Source organism: Mytilus trossulus, chromosome 7 (assembly GCF_036588685.1).
Source record: "Mytilus trossulus isolate FHL-02 chromosome 7, PNRI_Mtr1.1.1.hap1, whole genome shotgun sequence".
Lineage (NCBI taxonomy): Eukaryota > Metazoa > Mollusca > Bivalvia > Mytilida > Mytilidae > Mytilus > Mytilus trossulus.
The window spans coordinates 46,774,117-46,792,879 of NC_086379.1; the positions used below are offsets into that span (position 1 = coordinate 46,774,117).

Genomic DNA, 18,763 nt, shown 5'->3' on the forward strand with positions numbered 1-18,763 from the left:
AAAACTCAGGACTTGTATTTCCTATCACAGTTTCCCTAATAGAGGACTAATTGCACAAGGACACCATTAAACCAAGAGTTCAAGTTGTGAAGTTGAAGTCCTCCTTTTGTATTGTACAGACACCATCACAATTTGGTTGCCTGATATGAAATATCATGGTTTTACAGATGCTGACATGTTTCAAATGTTGTAACTATAGTCCTGCCCTCTTCATCCCAAATGAAAATTTGTGAATTAAGACTCATCTCTGGGTTTGTACTTACACATAAATAACATGAATGGTGCTACATGTGGAAGAGGTTATACTTACCCTTCCGGAGCACACACGATTACCCCAAGATTTTGGTGGCATTCCTGTTGCAAAGTCTAGTTTTCTATGTTGTGTTTTAAGAACTGCTGTTTGTCTTCTTTTTTTTTTTTTAGCAATGGCATTGTCAGTTTATTTTCACGAGTTTGATTGACCCTTTGGTACCGTATCTTTCACCTCTCTAAGCTTTCATCCTTGTTATTTTCTTCGTTTTGTAATTATGTTTGTTGCCTAATTTCAAGGAAATATGACAGTGGTTTACTATTGTTTAAACAAGGCCGAGAGACTAGGAAAACCACTTTATTTTATAAACCAACATTGTTTGGGTGAAAAAGACATGTTTCGAGAAAGTATATCAATAGAGGATATAAGGGTAAACATTTTTTATACGACCATAATATTGGTATGATGTTGGCGTCGTCTGAAGACACATTGGTTTTCGCACTATAACTTTAGTTTAAGTAAATAGAAATCTATGAAATATAAAAACACAAGGTTTATGACCACAAAAGGAAGGTTGGGATTCATTTTTCGGGAGTTTTGGTCCTAACAGTTTAGGAATTAGGGGGCAAAAAAAAATGGCCCAAATAAGCATTTTTCTTGGTTTTCACACAATAAATTTAGTATAAGTAAATAGAAATCTATGAAATTTAAACACAAGGTTTATGAACACTAAAGGAAGGTTGGGATTGATTTTTGGGAGTTTTGGTCCAAACAATTTAGGAATTAGGGGCCAAAAAGGGGCCCAAATAAGCATTTTTCTGGGTCACTATAACTTTAGTGAAAGTAAATAGAAATCTATGAAATTTAAACACATGGCATATGACCATAAAAGGAAGGTTGGGATTGATTTTTGGAGGTTAACTGGTTTGGTCCCAACAGTTTAGGAATTAGGCCCCAAAGGGTCCAACTTTGTTTGATTTCATCAAAAATTGGATAATAGGAGTTCTTAGATATGCTGAATCTAATTGTGTATGTAGATTCTAAATTTTGGTCCCGTTTAAATTGGTCTACATTAAGGTCAAAAGGGTCCAATATTAAACTTAGTTTGATATCAACAAAAATTGAATTCTTGGGGTTTCTTTGATATGCTGAATCTAAACATGTACTTAAGATTTTTGATAATGGGCCCAGTTTTCAAGTTGGTCCAAAATTAAACTTTTGTTTGATTTCATAAAAAAATGAATTCTTGGTGTTCTAATATATGCTGAATCTAACCATGTATTTAGAGTTTGGATATTGGACCATAATAGGTTAATGTCCAATTTAAAATTTTTAAGTTTTTAAGTTTAAGTTCTTAGATCACATTCATTCTGTGTGAGAAACCTATGTTGTATTAACTATTTAATTACAATCCAAATTCAGAGCTGTATCAAGCTTAAATGTTGTGTCCATACTTGCCCCAAACTGTTCAGGGTTTGACCTCTGCGATCGTATAAAGCTGTGCCTTGTGGAGCATCTGGTTATATATGTTTTTTGTTGCACTTTAGTGTTTTCTTGTTTTCCTCTTATAGTTGATGTGTATCCCTTGGTTTTAGTTTGTAAGCCTGATTTGTTATCTCTCCATCGATTTATGGCGTCTGAACAGCGGCATACTACTGTTGTCTTTATTTATATCAAGAAATGAAATAACCGCCTTCAAATATTTGAAGGAGTGTATCATGAGGACAAATCTTATAACAGAAAGTAAAACAGAACATTATCAGATCTTTGTAAAGGAAAAGTGGATACAAGATATGTAACTTAATCTGATTGGGAGATTATATTTCTTTAATAAATTTAAACACAAATCAAACATAACTGATGATTTAATATTGAATTTTATTACAAAAATCAAATTTTTATAATATATTATATTAATATTAATCTATATAAAGAACACATTAAATTGTATATTTATTGCATAAAAGATGTTAATGGGACTAAATAAGTGATAATATATATGATTATAGTTTATCTTAGGGTGAAATAACTACACCCTATATTCGATATATTTCACATCAAATCTCGTTCCTTCCATGACAGTATTTAACAGCGTTAACATCTGAAACAGTATATATATAAAATAGAAACAAATATTACCTGAAAAAAGTGTTTTTAGGATTATTATACAGTCTTCACGCTGAGTGGCAGCCCAGGCTTGTAAAATTTTTCTCGGGCCTGTAAAAATCATATCTACAGGCAACAGAATCTAAATAAATATTTTCAAAATTTGAGCTTTGGCCTCTAGATTTAACAGTTCATCATGAAGACTGATGATATACATGACCTTACATATTGTAAATTTCCCAGTAACAGTGAATCATTATCATTCTTCCAATTAGTTTTATTTGGTGCCATCAAACAAAAGAAAAAAAACACCTTACAGACTAGAAGCAATTCAAACAAATATTGTTGGAAAAATTAAGTCAATTCAAAGAGTTTTTTTTTAACCTCACATCAGCTTGTTTTTAGTAAAAAATAAACAAACAAAATATCCCCAAAATAACAAATCCATATTCATTTTTATGATTGCATCCTTCTTTTTAACCTTGATTTGAATAAATTTCCATAATAAATATAACAATTTGTTGTATGGTTGTCAACAAGACAATTATCTTCCAAAGTTCAAATAAAGTGGATGTGCAATTTTTATATTTCAACTATTTATTAAATAGTGCAGTCTCTCTACTAGAACATTGTGAAAAGTTACTTTTTCTTTTAAAAGTTGCTGAATACAGATTTTTGTTTGTTTTATATTATATATTTTTTTTAATTGATTCAATATGGTTTTTTTATGTTGATAATTTATCTATCATCTGACTTTATAATGTTCCATTTTAAATTTTCACTTAATGGTCTAACCTTTTCTAGCTGCAAAACAACTAAACATGTACAACTCTTCACTGTTTTCAACATTAGATGATACCACAATTTACAAAATTTGATTTTATGCTCAAAACAAAATACAAATATCTTTACATTTTCCTAATAATTATCTAAAAGTTGGATACACACTGCATGATAAAAATACATTCAAGTGGTATATTTCCCTTATTGGGAATGTCATTAATTTTTTTCAAGTCAACATAGCTGACTAAAATCTTGTAACATTTTCGAATAAAACCTAAAGATTCATGTTTAAGTCTGTTCTGCTGCATGCCATTCATGAGTTTGACGTCTTGGTGTTCCCTTTGGTGTTCCTCTTGCTTGATAGTAATCCTCGTCACTTTCAAAGGCTCAAACAAAAGAAAAAAAACACCTTACAGACTAGAAGCAATTCAAACAAATATTGTTGGAAAAATTAAGTCAATTCAAAGAGGTTTTTTTTAACCTCACATCAGCTTGTTTTTAGTAAAAAATAAACAAACAAAATATCCCCAAAATAACAAATCCATATTCATTTTTATGATTGCATCCTTCTTTTTAACCTTGATTTGAATAAATTTCCATAATAAATATAACAATTTGTTGTATGGTTGTCAACAAGACAATTATCTTCCAAAGTTCAAATAAAGTGGATGTGCAATTTTTATATTTCAACTATTTATTAAATAGTGCAGTCTCTCTACTAGAACATTGTGAAAAGTTACTTTTTCTTTTAAAAGTTGCTGAATACAGATTTTTGTTTGTTTTATATTATATATTTTTTTTAATTGATTCAATATGGTTTTTTTATGTTGATAATTTATCTATCATCTGACTTTATAATGTTCCATTTTAAATTTTCACTTAATGGTCTAACCTTTTCTAGCTGCAAAACAACTAAACATGTACAACTCTTCACTGTTTTCAACATTAGATGATACCACAATTTACAAAATTTGATTTTATGCTCAAAACAAAATACAAATATCTTTACATTTTCCTAATAATTATCTAAAAGTTGGATACACACTGCATGATAAAAATACATTCAAGTGGTATATTTCCCTTATTGGGAATGTCATTAATTTTTTTCAAGTCAACATAGCTGACTAAAATCTTGTAACATTTTCGAATAAAACCTAAAGATTCATGTTTAAGTCTGTTCTGCTGCATGCCATTCATGAGTTTGACGTCTTGGTGTTCCCTTTGGTGTTCCTCTTGCTTGATAGTAATCCTCGTCACTTTCAAAGGCTCAAACAAAAGAAAAAAAACACCTTACAGACTAGAAGCAATTCAAACAAATATTGTTGGAAAAATTAAGTCAATTCAAAGAGGTTTTTTTTAACCTCACATCAGCTTGTTTTTAGTAAAAAATAAACAAACAAAATATCCCCAAAATAACAAATCCATATTCATTTTTATGATTGCATCCTTCTTTTTAACCTTGATTTGAATAAATTTCCATAATAAATATAACAATTTGTTGTATGGTTGTCAACAAGACAATTATCTTCCAAAGTTCAAATAAAGTGGATGTGCAATTTTTATATTTCAACTATTTATTAAATAGTGCAGTCTCTCTACTAGAACATTGTGAAAAGTTACTTTTTCTTTTAAAAGTTGCTGAATACAGATTTTTGTTTGTTTTATATTATATATTTTTTTTAATTGATTCAATATGGTTTTTTTATGTTGATAATTTATCTATCATCTGACTTTATAATGTTCCATTTTAAATTTTCACTTAATGGTCTAACCTTTTCTAGCTGCAAAACAACTAAACATGTACAACTCTTCACTGTTTTCAACATTAGATGATACCACAATTTACAAAATTTGATTTTATGCTCAAAACAAAATACAAATATCTTTACATTTTCCTAATAATTATCTAAAAGTTGGATACACACTGCATGATAAAAATACATTCAAGTGGTATATTTCCCTTATTGGGAATGTCATTAATTTTTTTCAAGTCAACATAGCTGACTAAAATCTTGTAACATTTTCGAATAAAACCTAAAGATTCATGTTTAAGTCTGTTCTGCTGCATGCCATTCATGAGTTTGACGTCTTGGTGTTCCCTTTGGTGTTCCTCTTGCTTGATAGTAATCCTCGTCACTTTCAAAGGCTCTGATTTGTTTCTGTGCCATATAAGGTGCATAGGGATCATGTTCATGTGGATCTGATCCCCAGTTATAGGGATAGGCTGCAAGCATTTGTCGTGGATAAGCCCTATTATCATACATTGGATTTCTATATGGAGCATCACTTTCCATATCATATGTACGATTGAACTTTTTCTTTTCAAGATCATCAGATCCACTTCTACAAAAAAAAAGTACCTCGAGTAACAAAAGTAAACAAATAATAAACAAGAATGTGTCCATAGTACAAAGATGCCCCATCCACACTATCATTTTCTATGTTCAGTGGACTGTGAAAATGGGGTAAAAACTCTAATTTGGCATTTAAATTAGAAAGATCATATCATAAGGTACATGTGTACTAAGTTTCAAGTTGATTGGACTTCATCAAAAACTCACCACTCTTGCAGGTTAGGGTTAATACGCCTTCAAACTACTTTAACCCTGCCACATTCTGTATGTGTCTGTCCAAAGTCAGGAGCCTGTTAATCAATATGTAAATGTTTGTTGCTGTATACCTTTTTTTTGGTTTTTGGTTCATTATTTTGAACATAAATAAGGATAATCTTTTTCTCTTTTGAATCGTTTTACATTTGTCATTTTGGGGCCGAAGCTGACTTTGTAGTATGGGTTTTACTCATTGTTGAAGGCTGTACAGTGACCTATAGTTGTAAATTTCTTGGTCATTAGGTCTCTTGTGGAGAGTTGTATTATTGGTAAACATACCACATCATCTTTTTATAATTAAAAGTAATTTAACTGTAACAAAAGTTAAGATGATATAATAATACATAAAAAAAGCTCCTCATTAAAAAAAATAAGAATCCCAAAATATTTATAGAATTCATTTATGAAAAATATAAAATTTAAATAATGTTAAATAATGAGTTGAAAAATATTTTGTATGTAATTCTAAGAATTAATTAACTGACTATTTAGTAGAAAATTACATTACAGCAACTCAAAATTTCCATCCACAATGTAGACGGCTGTGCCAAGTGAAGAAACAAAATGTACTAACATTACAATGGGCCAGAGTCTTTTCAAAGCTATTACAATGAACAGTTTTCTTCAACTCATCCAGCCATCTACACTTTCTTTGAGATTATTATTCAAGTTCAGGTGACTTCTTGCATTTAAATTTGCTACAGCGATAACCAAGCACTTGTAAAACGCACAGACAAAAGAGAAACTCAATTTAACGTTTTCTAATTTCTAAAATTTCAAAATGGTGAAATTTCCTGTCAATGTCATCTCAAATCACTAGGATACAAGTACAAGAAAAGTACTGAACTATAGATAATTCCTGTATATATCATCCATGTTTTTTCCGTTTTATTCATGACTATTTCTTTGAATATTCTTTTCCATGGTACTCGCTGTATTTTATTCAAAACATTTCTCTTAGATAAATGCTTTTTAATGTTTATATAAATGAATAAAGACTCGTCTTATATATGTTTATCAAAAATTGAATAACAGGTATAAAAAAAACCTCAGGTAAACTACAGGTAAATTCGTGCAAATGTAATGGGTGTCATTATAAAATCCCTGCAAACGTAGGTTGCCTGTTAAAATAGCATGTACTTTCATTATTTCAAAATTTATTCCTGAAAAAATAGCTTCATTGTTTCAAACATTGCTTGAAACATTTATTTTAATACTAGCTGTCATTAACACAAAAGAATAAAGAAATTCTAAAACATACACAAATTAACCCAACTTGATTTTATAAATAGCTGTACTTAAAATGACATTGCTTATTCAATTAATTCATCCCAAATATGTCCAACTTAATGATGTAATCATATTAGATTGACTAATTATATTGCAATTGTAAGAACCAGAATGTCTGTACTTACTTTACACCATAAAATCTACTGCAGACAATGACAACAATCAGTACGATAACAAGAAGACCAACTCCCCCTCCTACTGCTCCTCCTATTATTGCTGTATTGGATGAGGTCTTCTCAGCTACAAAAAAATCAAATAGGCTATTACTTTATTATGACTAAACCAATACTTCCCCATTAGAGAAATATACAAGTGAAACTGCGAGCTACTGCTCACTGATGATACCCCTGCCGCAAGTGGATAATATTAATAGTGTAAAAATATGCAAGTGTTCGGTAAACAGGAAGTTGTCGAGTGATGAAAATGCATCACACAGTATAGCTGACTTATATAAATCCTGAAACCAAATTTCAGAAATCCTTGTATTGTAGTTCCTGAGAAAAATGTGTTGAAAATTTTCAACTTGGCTATCATGTGTAAAATCATACAAGTGTTCGGTAAACAGGAAGTTGTCAAGTGATCAATCTGAAAACACATCACAAGGTAAAGCTGACTTAGATAAACCCTGAAACCAAATTTCAGAAATCCTTGTATTGTAGTTCCTGAGAAAAATGTGACGAAAGTTTCATGGGACGGACTTATTGACGGACAGACAGACAGAGGTAAAACAGTATACCCCCCCTTTTTTAAAGAGGGGTTATAATAACTTATAGGAGACAGCAGAATTGTCAAATATACATATAACCCTACATCCTTACCTTATAAGCCTATACTCACTGCTGTTACCATTGTTCTTGATTCCTGACTGTTCTTATTTATATGTTAAATATTATCCTTTTTTTAAGCATCCAAATTATTAGAATATCTTGAAAAAGTAACAAGTCAGAAATATACAGAACACCTGACCAACTTTTAAATTTTGTAATTTAAAAGAAATTGCTTGGGGAAAAAAAAACAACAACATTAAATGAAAATTCAACAGTTCTTCACTGCAGGCCTCAGACCACAATTTATTGCCTTTGTTTATGTTCAAGGAATATAGTTCCCAATTATTATATGGGGTATTTCTTCCTAAGTATTCTGTTTTCTTTGAAATGTTTTTTATTTAAGTGGTCCTTTAAGTTGCATTTATATTGAAATAAGTAAAACATATAGAAAAAAAATATTGTTGAAATTAAAAGAAGTGATTTAGCCAAAATGAAAGTAGGGTAGAAATTAGCCTTCATCAATTATTCAACATTCAAATCCTGCTATTGGCATGTTCATATGGCTCTCGAAAGAAAAAGCACTGATGGATTGTCCTGAGACAAGCATTTTTATTCAAATAATAATGGTCTATAAGCAGTAAAATTTATTTTATGTTTAAAGTCATATGAAACGAGTGAGTGGTGAAAAAAAAATGTTTGTCCAATTCTTGAGCCAATGCATGTATACATCATAAACTTAGTTCTCTGTGCATGATTTTATCATTATTTTCGCAAATATATCATATAATCGTCATTTTTTTTTCTCTCTGTTTGTTATGAATTAACAAATATGGCTGCTCATTAAATGCCGTGTTTTGAAGCCGAGTTTTACCGATTGTCACCTTATAGTAAACAAATCACAAAAAGCATGGGTATTGAGCACGTGTTTAAAATGTTGAATCAGATATTTGTTTATTTCAATGACAGATCTATGTGTATTGCGATCACCGGATTTTTACGAGGAGGGTTACGCTCGGGTCACTATGCTTACTGGAAATATGTCGTCCAATTGCTTTCTGGAAGCAAGCAATTAAGAATAAGTAAACTTCTTCTAAATGTGGACAAATCAAAGAATTTTCCTCAGAAAAAAGTATAGGTGTAATACCACCATTGATTTTCCCCTATTAGTCTTTGTTAAATTTGCACTTTTTAAAAAATTGTGCAGAATTTATCTTTGTTTCAAATAAAGAAATACTTGGCATGAGTAAAGTTTTATCCTGTCCAGTTCTATAAAAAAAGTTTCACATAACATTTCATTGCATATAAGAAAATAACCATCATTGGAAGTAAACCAATCAAATTTCTCCCCTTATTCTATCTGTGTACAAGGTTTAGTCAATGTAACCTCAAGATTACAAAATTTTCTATAGAAATCACAAATAAAAAAAACCAGTGTTTTGAAATACCCCAGACATATGTTTATGACACTGAAATAGTTTTACTGCAATAACATGTAGGATTAATTACCTACAACGGTCAAATTCAAGGGAATATTTTTTTTGAACCTACTTTCGTATGCAACCGGATGTGACATACGATGATTTGGTGGTATTACACCTATATGTACATAAGTTTTATAATGAAAACTATCCATTTAGTTATAAAAAACCTATGCATATTTTTTTTTAATTTGAGCTTTCTTATGACTTTAAAACTGCAAATTTTTGAATTCAATTTTACATTTTCCCCAAAAAGCATTGCAACCAATGGGAAGAATAATTGTGTTCTGAGGCCTGCAGTGATCCTCTTTAGTTCAAACGCAAGAAGCAAGGCCTTTTCTTTCTTTTTCATAAATTCTTTATTTTGTTTTTCTGCACCATCTAAAATAACCATATGCATTCTTTCAAAAGACAGATACAATATATGTTTTATAAAAGAAATGACATGTCATTGTTAAAGCTTAATGAAATTAACTGTACCTTTGGTGTTACATCTGGACCCTTCATAGCCATTTGTGCATGAACAGTACTGAGAATGTTGATCTGCATGACAAGTACCAAAATTACAATACCCAGGAGTCTTGACACATATCGCTGTAATAAATAATCCTTTAATTATAAGACAATGACATCACAAGAAAGCTCAGCAGTGAAAACATTTTGGACCACCAAATTAGTTCCTTTCAAATGATTTACAGAATTTAAAATGCCTTAAATGGCTATTATTTTGCTTGGTCACATTGGTAATAAAACCACATTTTCTGATATATTTTAATAAGCAATAAACTTTATTGAAAATGTTAACTTAACAATTCTAGAATAACCAGAAGGAAAACTTCTAAAAGCAGTACTGAAAATCACAAATTTAACAGTTCAGATGATTTTATAATCCCTTTACTGGTTATTGAGGACTTTTAAAGATCCATCTAACAGCATCTATTTGTCTTTTTTAATAATTAAGTATAACATGTAGTACTTACAAATACATTGACTTGGACTGTTTGATCCTGTAGCCAGGGTATACTTCATTACAGTACCAGAACAAGCTTTACATGTTGTTTGACCTGTTTCATCTTGGTATGTGTTCACTTCACAGTCAATACACTGTGAAGATGTTGCTCTAGTTCCTTTTGGACAAGGCACTAACAAAAAAAAATGTAACATTTCAAATAAGTGTTGTTGGATGATTTTGTATTATCACCATGCAAATGCAATATTAAGTATTTATATTATCCATTTGTCCATTTGCTTTGACAGTGATCAATATTGACAATAAAATAAAACAAAACTGTGTAATGAGAGAATACATGCATGACTCTGCACTTATTAATCTCACATGGAAGTCCCATTGTCAAAGTCAAAAATAATTATGAAATTTGGCAAAAATTCGAAGTGAAGTAACAGATGTTAAAATTGTATGAAATTAAAATGGATCAAAACTCATTTGAAACTTGTAATATCTAGTTGTTTTTCAAACTCTTGAAAATTCTCTTTATTGAACTCAATTGTTTGAGCCTGTTATAATTATCATATTCCTCAGTTTACTCTACTACTCTAGGAAAAATGTCAAGAAATAGGAAATACAAATTGATGAAAAACAGGAAAATCATAAAAATTGGGTACCTATAACAGACTGCACCAAAATAAGAATTGCACACCATATTTTTTCTTCACCTGACAATTACTTTTAGTAGTCATATAAACACATTTTCACAGTAAGAAAAAAGTTGAATTCTAGAAATGTTTGGTTCCTCAGAGGTGTACATCATTGTTAAGCCTGCAACTTTAGTTGCAGAAAGCTCAACATAGGGATGGTGATCTGGCAGCAGCAGCATTAACTAACTTCTTAAAATCTTTATATTTTAGAAGGTGGAAGACCTGGATGCTTCATACTTTATATAAAGATGCATTATGTTATGAAGTTTCTGTCAGTCACATGTCCAATGTTCTTGACCTGATATTCATGGTTCAGAGACTACTTGAAAAAAAAGTAAGGATTTTTTTTAAATGTTTAATTCTCTCTTATAAGTAATAGGATACCTATATTTGGTATGTGCATACCTTGCAAGGTCCTCGTCACTCTACCTTTCAGACAGTTTTCAAATGACCTCGACCTCATTGCAAGGATCAGTGAACAAGGTAAAGATCTGTTGGTCAAGTCCATAACTTAGATACTTTAAGCAATAGGTCTTGTTTAATTGGTGTACATGTCTGACTGGCAGGTATCATCTGACCTTGACCTCATTTTCATGGTTCAGTGGTTATAGTTTAGTTGTTGTGTTTTGGTCTGTTTGTCTTATTCTATATGCAATAGGTCTACTATATTTGGTATATGGAATTATTGTACAACATGTCAAGCTTGCAGGTGTCACCTGACCTTCACCTCATTTCCATGGTTTAGTGGTTATAGTTAAATTTTTGTGTTTCAGTCTGTTTTTCTTAAACTATATGCAATGCAATAGGTTCACTTTATTTGATGTATTGAAATATTTTATGATCTATATGTCAGTCGTGCAGGTTCAACTATATTTGTTGTATGGAAGAATTGTTAAATGTATGTGTCTGTCTGGTATAGTTCATCTGACCTTGACCTCATTTTCATATGATTCATTGGTCAATGTTAAGTTTTCTTGGTTAATGTTAAGTTTAAATGACAGCTGTTAAAAAGCTTTATATTTATGACTATCAACATAATATCATTGATTAGTAAAGAAGGTGACTTCAGCTTGTGCACTCTTGCTAAAATGCATGAAAAAAAACCTTACCACAATTGGAATCAATCTGCGTTTGACCTGTTGGACAAATCTTAATTGTACGATTCACTGTTGCAGTCAATGGCCTTAAGATTGGTATCTGAAACAGAAATAGATTTTTGAAATACCTGTGATTAATTATTTTTGGTTCAAATTCATGTCCACTGATTTCACTCGAAATCTCATATATTTGATTTATAACATACTAAAATAATATCCAAATCATAAAAAGTCCTAAGTAAAAAATTTACAAGGGAACATATGTGCAATTGGATTTTTCTCAGTCTGATTAAAATTATTATGGATTAAAAGTACATGTAATTCATCGCTTTTACCTGTATAAGAATGATTTTTGTCAAGCCTTCGACTTTAGTTGAAAAAGCAAGACATAGCGATCCTACATTCCATTGGCTGCGTCCACCAAATATTCACTCTGTGGTTTAAGTTTTTGAAATTTTAATAACTTTCTTGAACTATCCTGGATTTCTGCCAAACTTGGACAGAAGCTTGTTTATGTTCATTAGATAGTACCCAGAAGTAAATTTTGTAAAAATAAAATTCCATTTTTTCCATCTTTTACTTATAAATGGACTTTAGTTTTTTTGCCAGGAAACATTGCATTCACTCTGTGGTTTAAGTTTTTAGAATTTAATATTTTTTTTAAACTATCCTGGATTTGTACCAAACCTGGACAGAAGCTTGTTTATGATCATAAGATAGTATCCAGAAGTAAATTTTGTAAAAATAAAATTTCACTTATAAATGGACTTAAGTTTTTCTGCCAGGAAACAGTACATTCACTTTGTGGTTAAAGTTTTTTAAAATTTTGATAACTTTCTCTCAGGAAACTCTCCTGTATTTGTACCAAACTTGGACAGAATCATGTTTCTAACCATAAGATAGTATTCAGAAGTAGATTTTGTAAAAAAAAATCCCATTTTTCCTGTATTTTACTTATAAACATGGACTATTTTTCCTCCAGTTAACATGACATAAAGTTTTTTAAATAATTTTTAAGATCCTTTAACTATCCTGGATTTTTACCAAACTTGGACAGCAGCTTCTGACAATCAAAAGATAGTGTGGAAAGTAACATTTTGATTGATTTCTTTCATCATTTTTGTTGAGTGTGTGATTAACAGCAAAAGTAGGCGAGACACTGGGTTTTGTGGAACCCTTACAAATTTTTTGAGGATTGAATCAGTCAAATCAAATGATTTATCTTTGTTTCTCTTTCAATTTTGAAATTCTTTTCCTTCTAATATCTATTTTAAAAATACACAATATTTATGAAAAATCTATCCCTTACAAAGGGGTTAAATAGAAGGCAATATAAATATTAAATCAGGTCGAATTATTCACTATTACAATGTTTCTTTACTTATTTTGTCAAAATTGAACTGGCTGCTAAAAGTGAATTATCATTTCATTATTTTACTTCAATTCCACCAATAAAAGCTGGCAGCCACAAAATAGCCTAAATGCGGTGCTTAAAAGTAACATTAAAACACCAAAAATCAAATCAAATCAATTAGTGCTTGAAAAAACCCCAACATATTTCTTTTTTTGTTATATATATGGTAGCTTAGCTAGTGTCCCCTTTAATTAACTGAAAGATAGGCATGGCTGCACATGTCCTTTTTAACATGTACAAGATTCAATGCTTACTTTTAAAATGAGAAATATTTCCATGCTTTACAGTTTTTAAGGAGTGGAACTATATATTTTAGTCATATTCATAAACACTTTTACAAGTAATAAAATTTTAAATACATTGAATTCCTGCTATTTGATAATCAGAGGAAACCCTTGAGGTGAATCTGGATTTATGTATTTTTCATATTACTATAACTTGAATGTCTGGTTTTTATTTGTTTATCAAAATGAAAAGTTCCTATGCCAATTAATTTCTGAATAAACAATTTCTTAAATAATTATTGACCATTTCAATTGTTTAAGTGTTAAACTCAATAAATAATTCATTGTTTTTACAACCATAACAAAAAAAGTGTTAAAAAGTTGAGGATTATCTGCTGTCAATGCTGTTTAAAATTTCTATACAATTTAGTTTTTTTATGTTGCGATTCCTAGTATGAATAAACAGCTGCGCTATGAGTCCATGATACGCCCAATGTCTGGTGAAAGTTTTAAGCAACAACCATATATTGCTTTTGAGATACGGCGGGACATGTGAACCCCCCTTTTTTTAATTTTTATACAAAAACTAAATATCACTGAAATAAAATTTTGAATCAAAACCAAAAAGTTTACCTAACACTTAAGGGAGATAACTCTGTAAAATTAGCAGAACATTTTAATGACATTGTGTTGTTGAGGAAATATTAGGCTTCTCAATGATATAAATAAGTGTTTGTCAAACTGCTATATAACAAGTGTAATTTTTCTGATTAAACGATTGGTTCAAATTTTTTTTTTTTTTTTTTATTTTTGTTAAAGGGTTAAAGTGAATACTTTGTCAAAATTTTAAGAAAATTAAAAGAGCTAAATTGATTTTTGTTAAGGTGTTGGGTACCACCTTAATATAACAAAGAAGTGTGAAAAGTTTTAAGCAATAATCATAAATTGTTTTTGAGATACAGCGCGATATGTAACAAAAACTCTCCAACTTTTTTACAAAATAATCAATAACTCAAAAATGAAAATTTGAATCATCACAAAAAAGTATAGATCTTGAGATTAATATAACTAAGAAGGGTGTAAAGTTTTAAGCAATAATAAAAAATCGTTTTTGAGATACAGTGCGATATGTATGTGAAAAAAACACACCCCTGTTTTAGCTACTAAGTGCTGTTACTCAAAAAGTTTTAATTTTATTCTCACCAAAAAGTATAAAGATGATTTGAAACAACTATATTAAGTTTCATGAAATTTGGATAAGTCGTTCTCAAGTTATGGTGGGACATGTTTACGCTGGACAGACAGACATTTGTATACCATAATACGTCTCGTCAAAATTTTAACGGGCATATCAAAATCAATTTCAAGATCTTAGTGTGTTGCACATATGAATGGGAAACTGTAGACACCAAAAACCCATTTAAACCTGCTACAAATATCAAAAGTTGACTAATTTGTGTGTGTTCCCAATGCAGTGTTTGAATAATATTAAGGAAAAACATATGGACAATAATTTTTATAGTTAGTGGTAAAAAATCAAAGCGCTGTAAGCACTGTAGGCAGTTAACCAAAAACCAAGGCAAACATAATTATGAAACCTGTGGCAATGTTGCTTCAATTTTTTTTTACAGATTTAAAAGAACAAACATTAAACATTCATATATAATTGTACATTTATGTTCATTTGATGAATTAATCATTAAGGCAAATAATTCTTATTTTATCAAGGTTTTCAATAGCAGTGGCCCCACGAACTCCACCTATATTTCATATGATTTGTTATATTGTCCCATACATGAATATATATGGTTTAGGGGTGGGGATCTTGACCGTTACCAAGTTTAGGTAATTTTTGTCTCTTGTGGATAGCTGTCTCATTAGCAATCATAGCACATCTTTTTTTTTCTATAAGAAACTTCCAGCTGTTTTAACTGACCTATCAAAATTGAGAAGAAAACAAGAAGTAATTGTAACAGGATGCTGTTACGAAGTCTCCCAAACAAAGCTCCCATAACTCGCCATTCATATGGTCCCATGTTCATTTTGATTTTTTGTCCCATACAAGAATATATATGGCTTACGGGTGGGGATCTCCACCATTTACAAGTATTCAAACAAGAGGGGGAGGGGATGACTCCCAGGGACTTTACCTATATTTCATTTGATTTGTTTTATTGTCCCATACAAGAATATATAAGGTTTAGGGGTGGGGATGTTGACCGTTTGCAAGTTTTCAAACAAGAGGGGGTGGGGTGACCCCCTCAGGACTTCCCTTTTATATCATTTCATTTGTTTTATTATCCCCTACAAAAATATATATGGTTTAGGGTTGGGGATCTGGACCGTTTACAAGATAAAAACACATTCTCAAATTGAAGAGAGTGGGGGCGACCCCCAGGAACTTCCCTTTTATTTCATTTGATTAGCCATATTGCCCCATACAAGAATATATATGGTTTAGGGATAGGGATGTTGACCGTTAACATGTTTTCAGACAAGAGGGGGTGGGGTAACCCCCTAGGGACTTCCCTTTTATTTCATTTGTTTTATTGTCCCCCCACAAGAATATATATGGTTTAAAGGTGGGGATCTAGACCGTTTACAAGATTTCAAACAAGAGGGGGTGGGATGACCCCCTCAGGACTTCCCTTTTATTTCATTTTCATTTGTTTTATTGTCCCCTACAAGAATATATATGGTTTAGGGGTGGGGATCTGGACCGCTTACAAGATAATAGTACATTCTCAAATTGAACGGGGTGGGGTGACCCCCAGGAACTTCCATTTAATTTCATTTAATAAGTTTTATTGTCCCATACAAGAATATATATGGTTTAGGGGTGGGGATCTGGACCGCTTACAAGATAATAGTACATTCTCAAATTGAACGGGGTGGGGGTGACCCCCAGGAACTTCCATTTAATTTCATTTAATTAGTTTTATTGTCCCATTCAAGAATATATATGGTTGAGGGGTGGGGATGTTGACCGTTTACAAGTTTTCAAACAAGAGGGGGTGAGGTGACCCCCCTCGGACTTCCCTTTTATTTCATTTCATTTGTTTTATTGTCCCTTACAAGAATATATATGGTTTAGGGGTGGGGATCTGGACCGTTTACAAGATAATAGCACATTCTCAAATTGAATGGGTTGGGGAGGACCCCAGGGGACTTCCCTTTAATTACATTTGATTTGTTTTATCATCCCATTCAAGAATATACGAGTTTTAGGGTTGGGGATCTGGACCATTTACAAGATAAAAGCATTCTCCCAAATTGAAGGGGGTGGGGATGGCCCCCAGGGACTCCCCTATATTTCATGTGATTTGTTTTATTGTCCTATAATCATTTCTGAAGACTACATGTATCTATAACTTACAGTTTTCAAGTTATATTCATTTAAAAATTTTAGAAAATAAAATCCCATAGGGTTCTTAGTAAACCCCACCCTTCTTTCTGTCCCCCAAAATACCCCTTAATAGACCCCAATGCACAAACAAAAGATTGATGGCTCACCTAGACATATTAGTCTAACATTCTATGAAAGCCTAAGTTAAACTTTGTTTGGGAGACTTGAAAATACCCCTTGAAACTGCAGTAATATGTTCAACCACAGGCACTAGACGTTCTGTCAATAGCATGAAAATATTGGCAATGGGAAGAAAATAGTGTCCATATATATAATATATATGGACACTTTTTTCTTCCCATTGCCAATATTTTCATGCTATTGACAGAAAGTCTAGTGCCTGTGGTTCAACTTGAAAAGCATTTAACACGCATTACCAACATTTATCACTGATAAAAAAAAAATTATACTGTGACCAGGAACATATATATATATCAGGCGCGTAGCTCCCTATACGCCAACACGCAGTTGCGTGCACATCGGTTCGGCATGCAAAAAAAAATGTTGCAAAATTAAAAATTTATAAATTAAATTTTAAAGGAAACACATATCTTGTCATTAAATAACGGCATTTGGTTTCAAAATAGAAGTTATATTGGAGATCATGCATGACAAAATCGGACACTGTAACTTGTAGATCTTTTACAAGATTTAAATTTGTTATACTCAATACATGTAGTTTCGGAGCACATTTTACAGAGTACGGTTTAACTGTTTGGAATGAGGTGTACCAATCGGCATTACTTTAAACCCTTCGATATCGTTGAAATTATGCCACGGCGATGTGTAAGGGACTACCAGAGCCATTCATCCTGCTAACACGCCAAAACAGTATTGGAAAGTCTCATTATATTTTGCGTTTACAGACCATATGATAATGGAACTGGAGAGTGGAATCGCGTCTGGTATTATCAGAAAATCGCTCCTTTGTGTCACGGCGTATCTGCTTCCTCGTGTTGTAGGAAATATAACAAACGAACAAATCTTAAAACTGTCTGAGACATACATGACATACGAAACTGACCTGGTATGTAATTTTGACGAATTCAATTGGGAGGTCGCTCGATGGCAAACACGTACACTGGTCTATAACATCTCGCTAGTGCTACTGTGAAGATGTATCAGTCACCATCAGTGTCACTACGTCTGTTGAAATCAAATGTACGATCAACAACGAACAATGACAGGTTATCATCGCTAGCATTACTGCTTATTAATCGAGATTTCAGTGTGAATATTGACAAAAAATAGAGAAGCTCGTTTCTGCCTAGACCCGAAGAGCAGATTTTGGACAATTTTGAGTAAATTCAGTATCAGAAAAATGTGTAGTTTATATGTTTTCAATTAACCATGATTTACTTTATTCAGAAGATTTATGAATAGTTTTACATTCATCAATTGTTTATAAGTCCTATCTACACGTAGCTCCTCTTTCAACTTTCTTATGACCGAAAACCGAAAAAAAAACAACATTTTCCTGCATAAAAGGGTCCCAAAATGTGCTTGCACATCGTTTCTTTCTAGCTACGCCCCTGTATATATTGTTAGATAAACTGTTTTCAGCTGTAACAATGTATTGGATTTTCACATTAAAATTGGTATACAAAATATTTTCTGCTTTTTCTTTCTTTTACATATGTCTTTTGGTTTTCAATTCTAGTGTTTGTATTTATTTACCATGCA

At 31.4% G+C, this 18,763-nt stretch overlaps 1 protein-coding gene across 1 annotated transcript in view; it reads right to left on the minus strand.

The window, feature by feature from the left end:
- Positions 1-4,419: 4,419 nt before the first annotated feature.
- The window catches only part of LOC134726452 (uncharacterized), a 186,330-nt gene continuing 171,986 nt past the window's right edge, over positions 4,420-18,763 (minus strand). Inside the window, exons 45-49 of the mRNA XM_063590857.1 lie at positions 12,049-12,136; positions 10,264-10,425; positions 9,764-9,877; positions 7,164-7,278; positions 4,420-5,482 (exon numbers count right to left, since the gene is read on the minus strand). Of these exons, the coding sequence (XP_063446927.1) occupies positions 5,188-5,482; positions 7,164-7,278; positions 9,764-9,877; positions 10,264-10,425; positions 12,049-12,136 (774 nt within the window). The 3' untranslated portion in view covers positions 4,420-5,187. The remainder of the gene's footprint in view (positions 5,483-7,163; positions 7,279-9,763; positions 9,878-10,263; positions 10,426-12,048; positions 12,137-18,763) is intronic.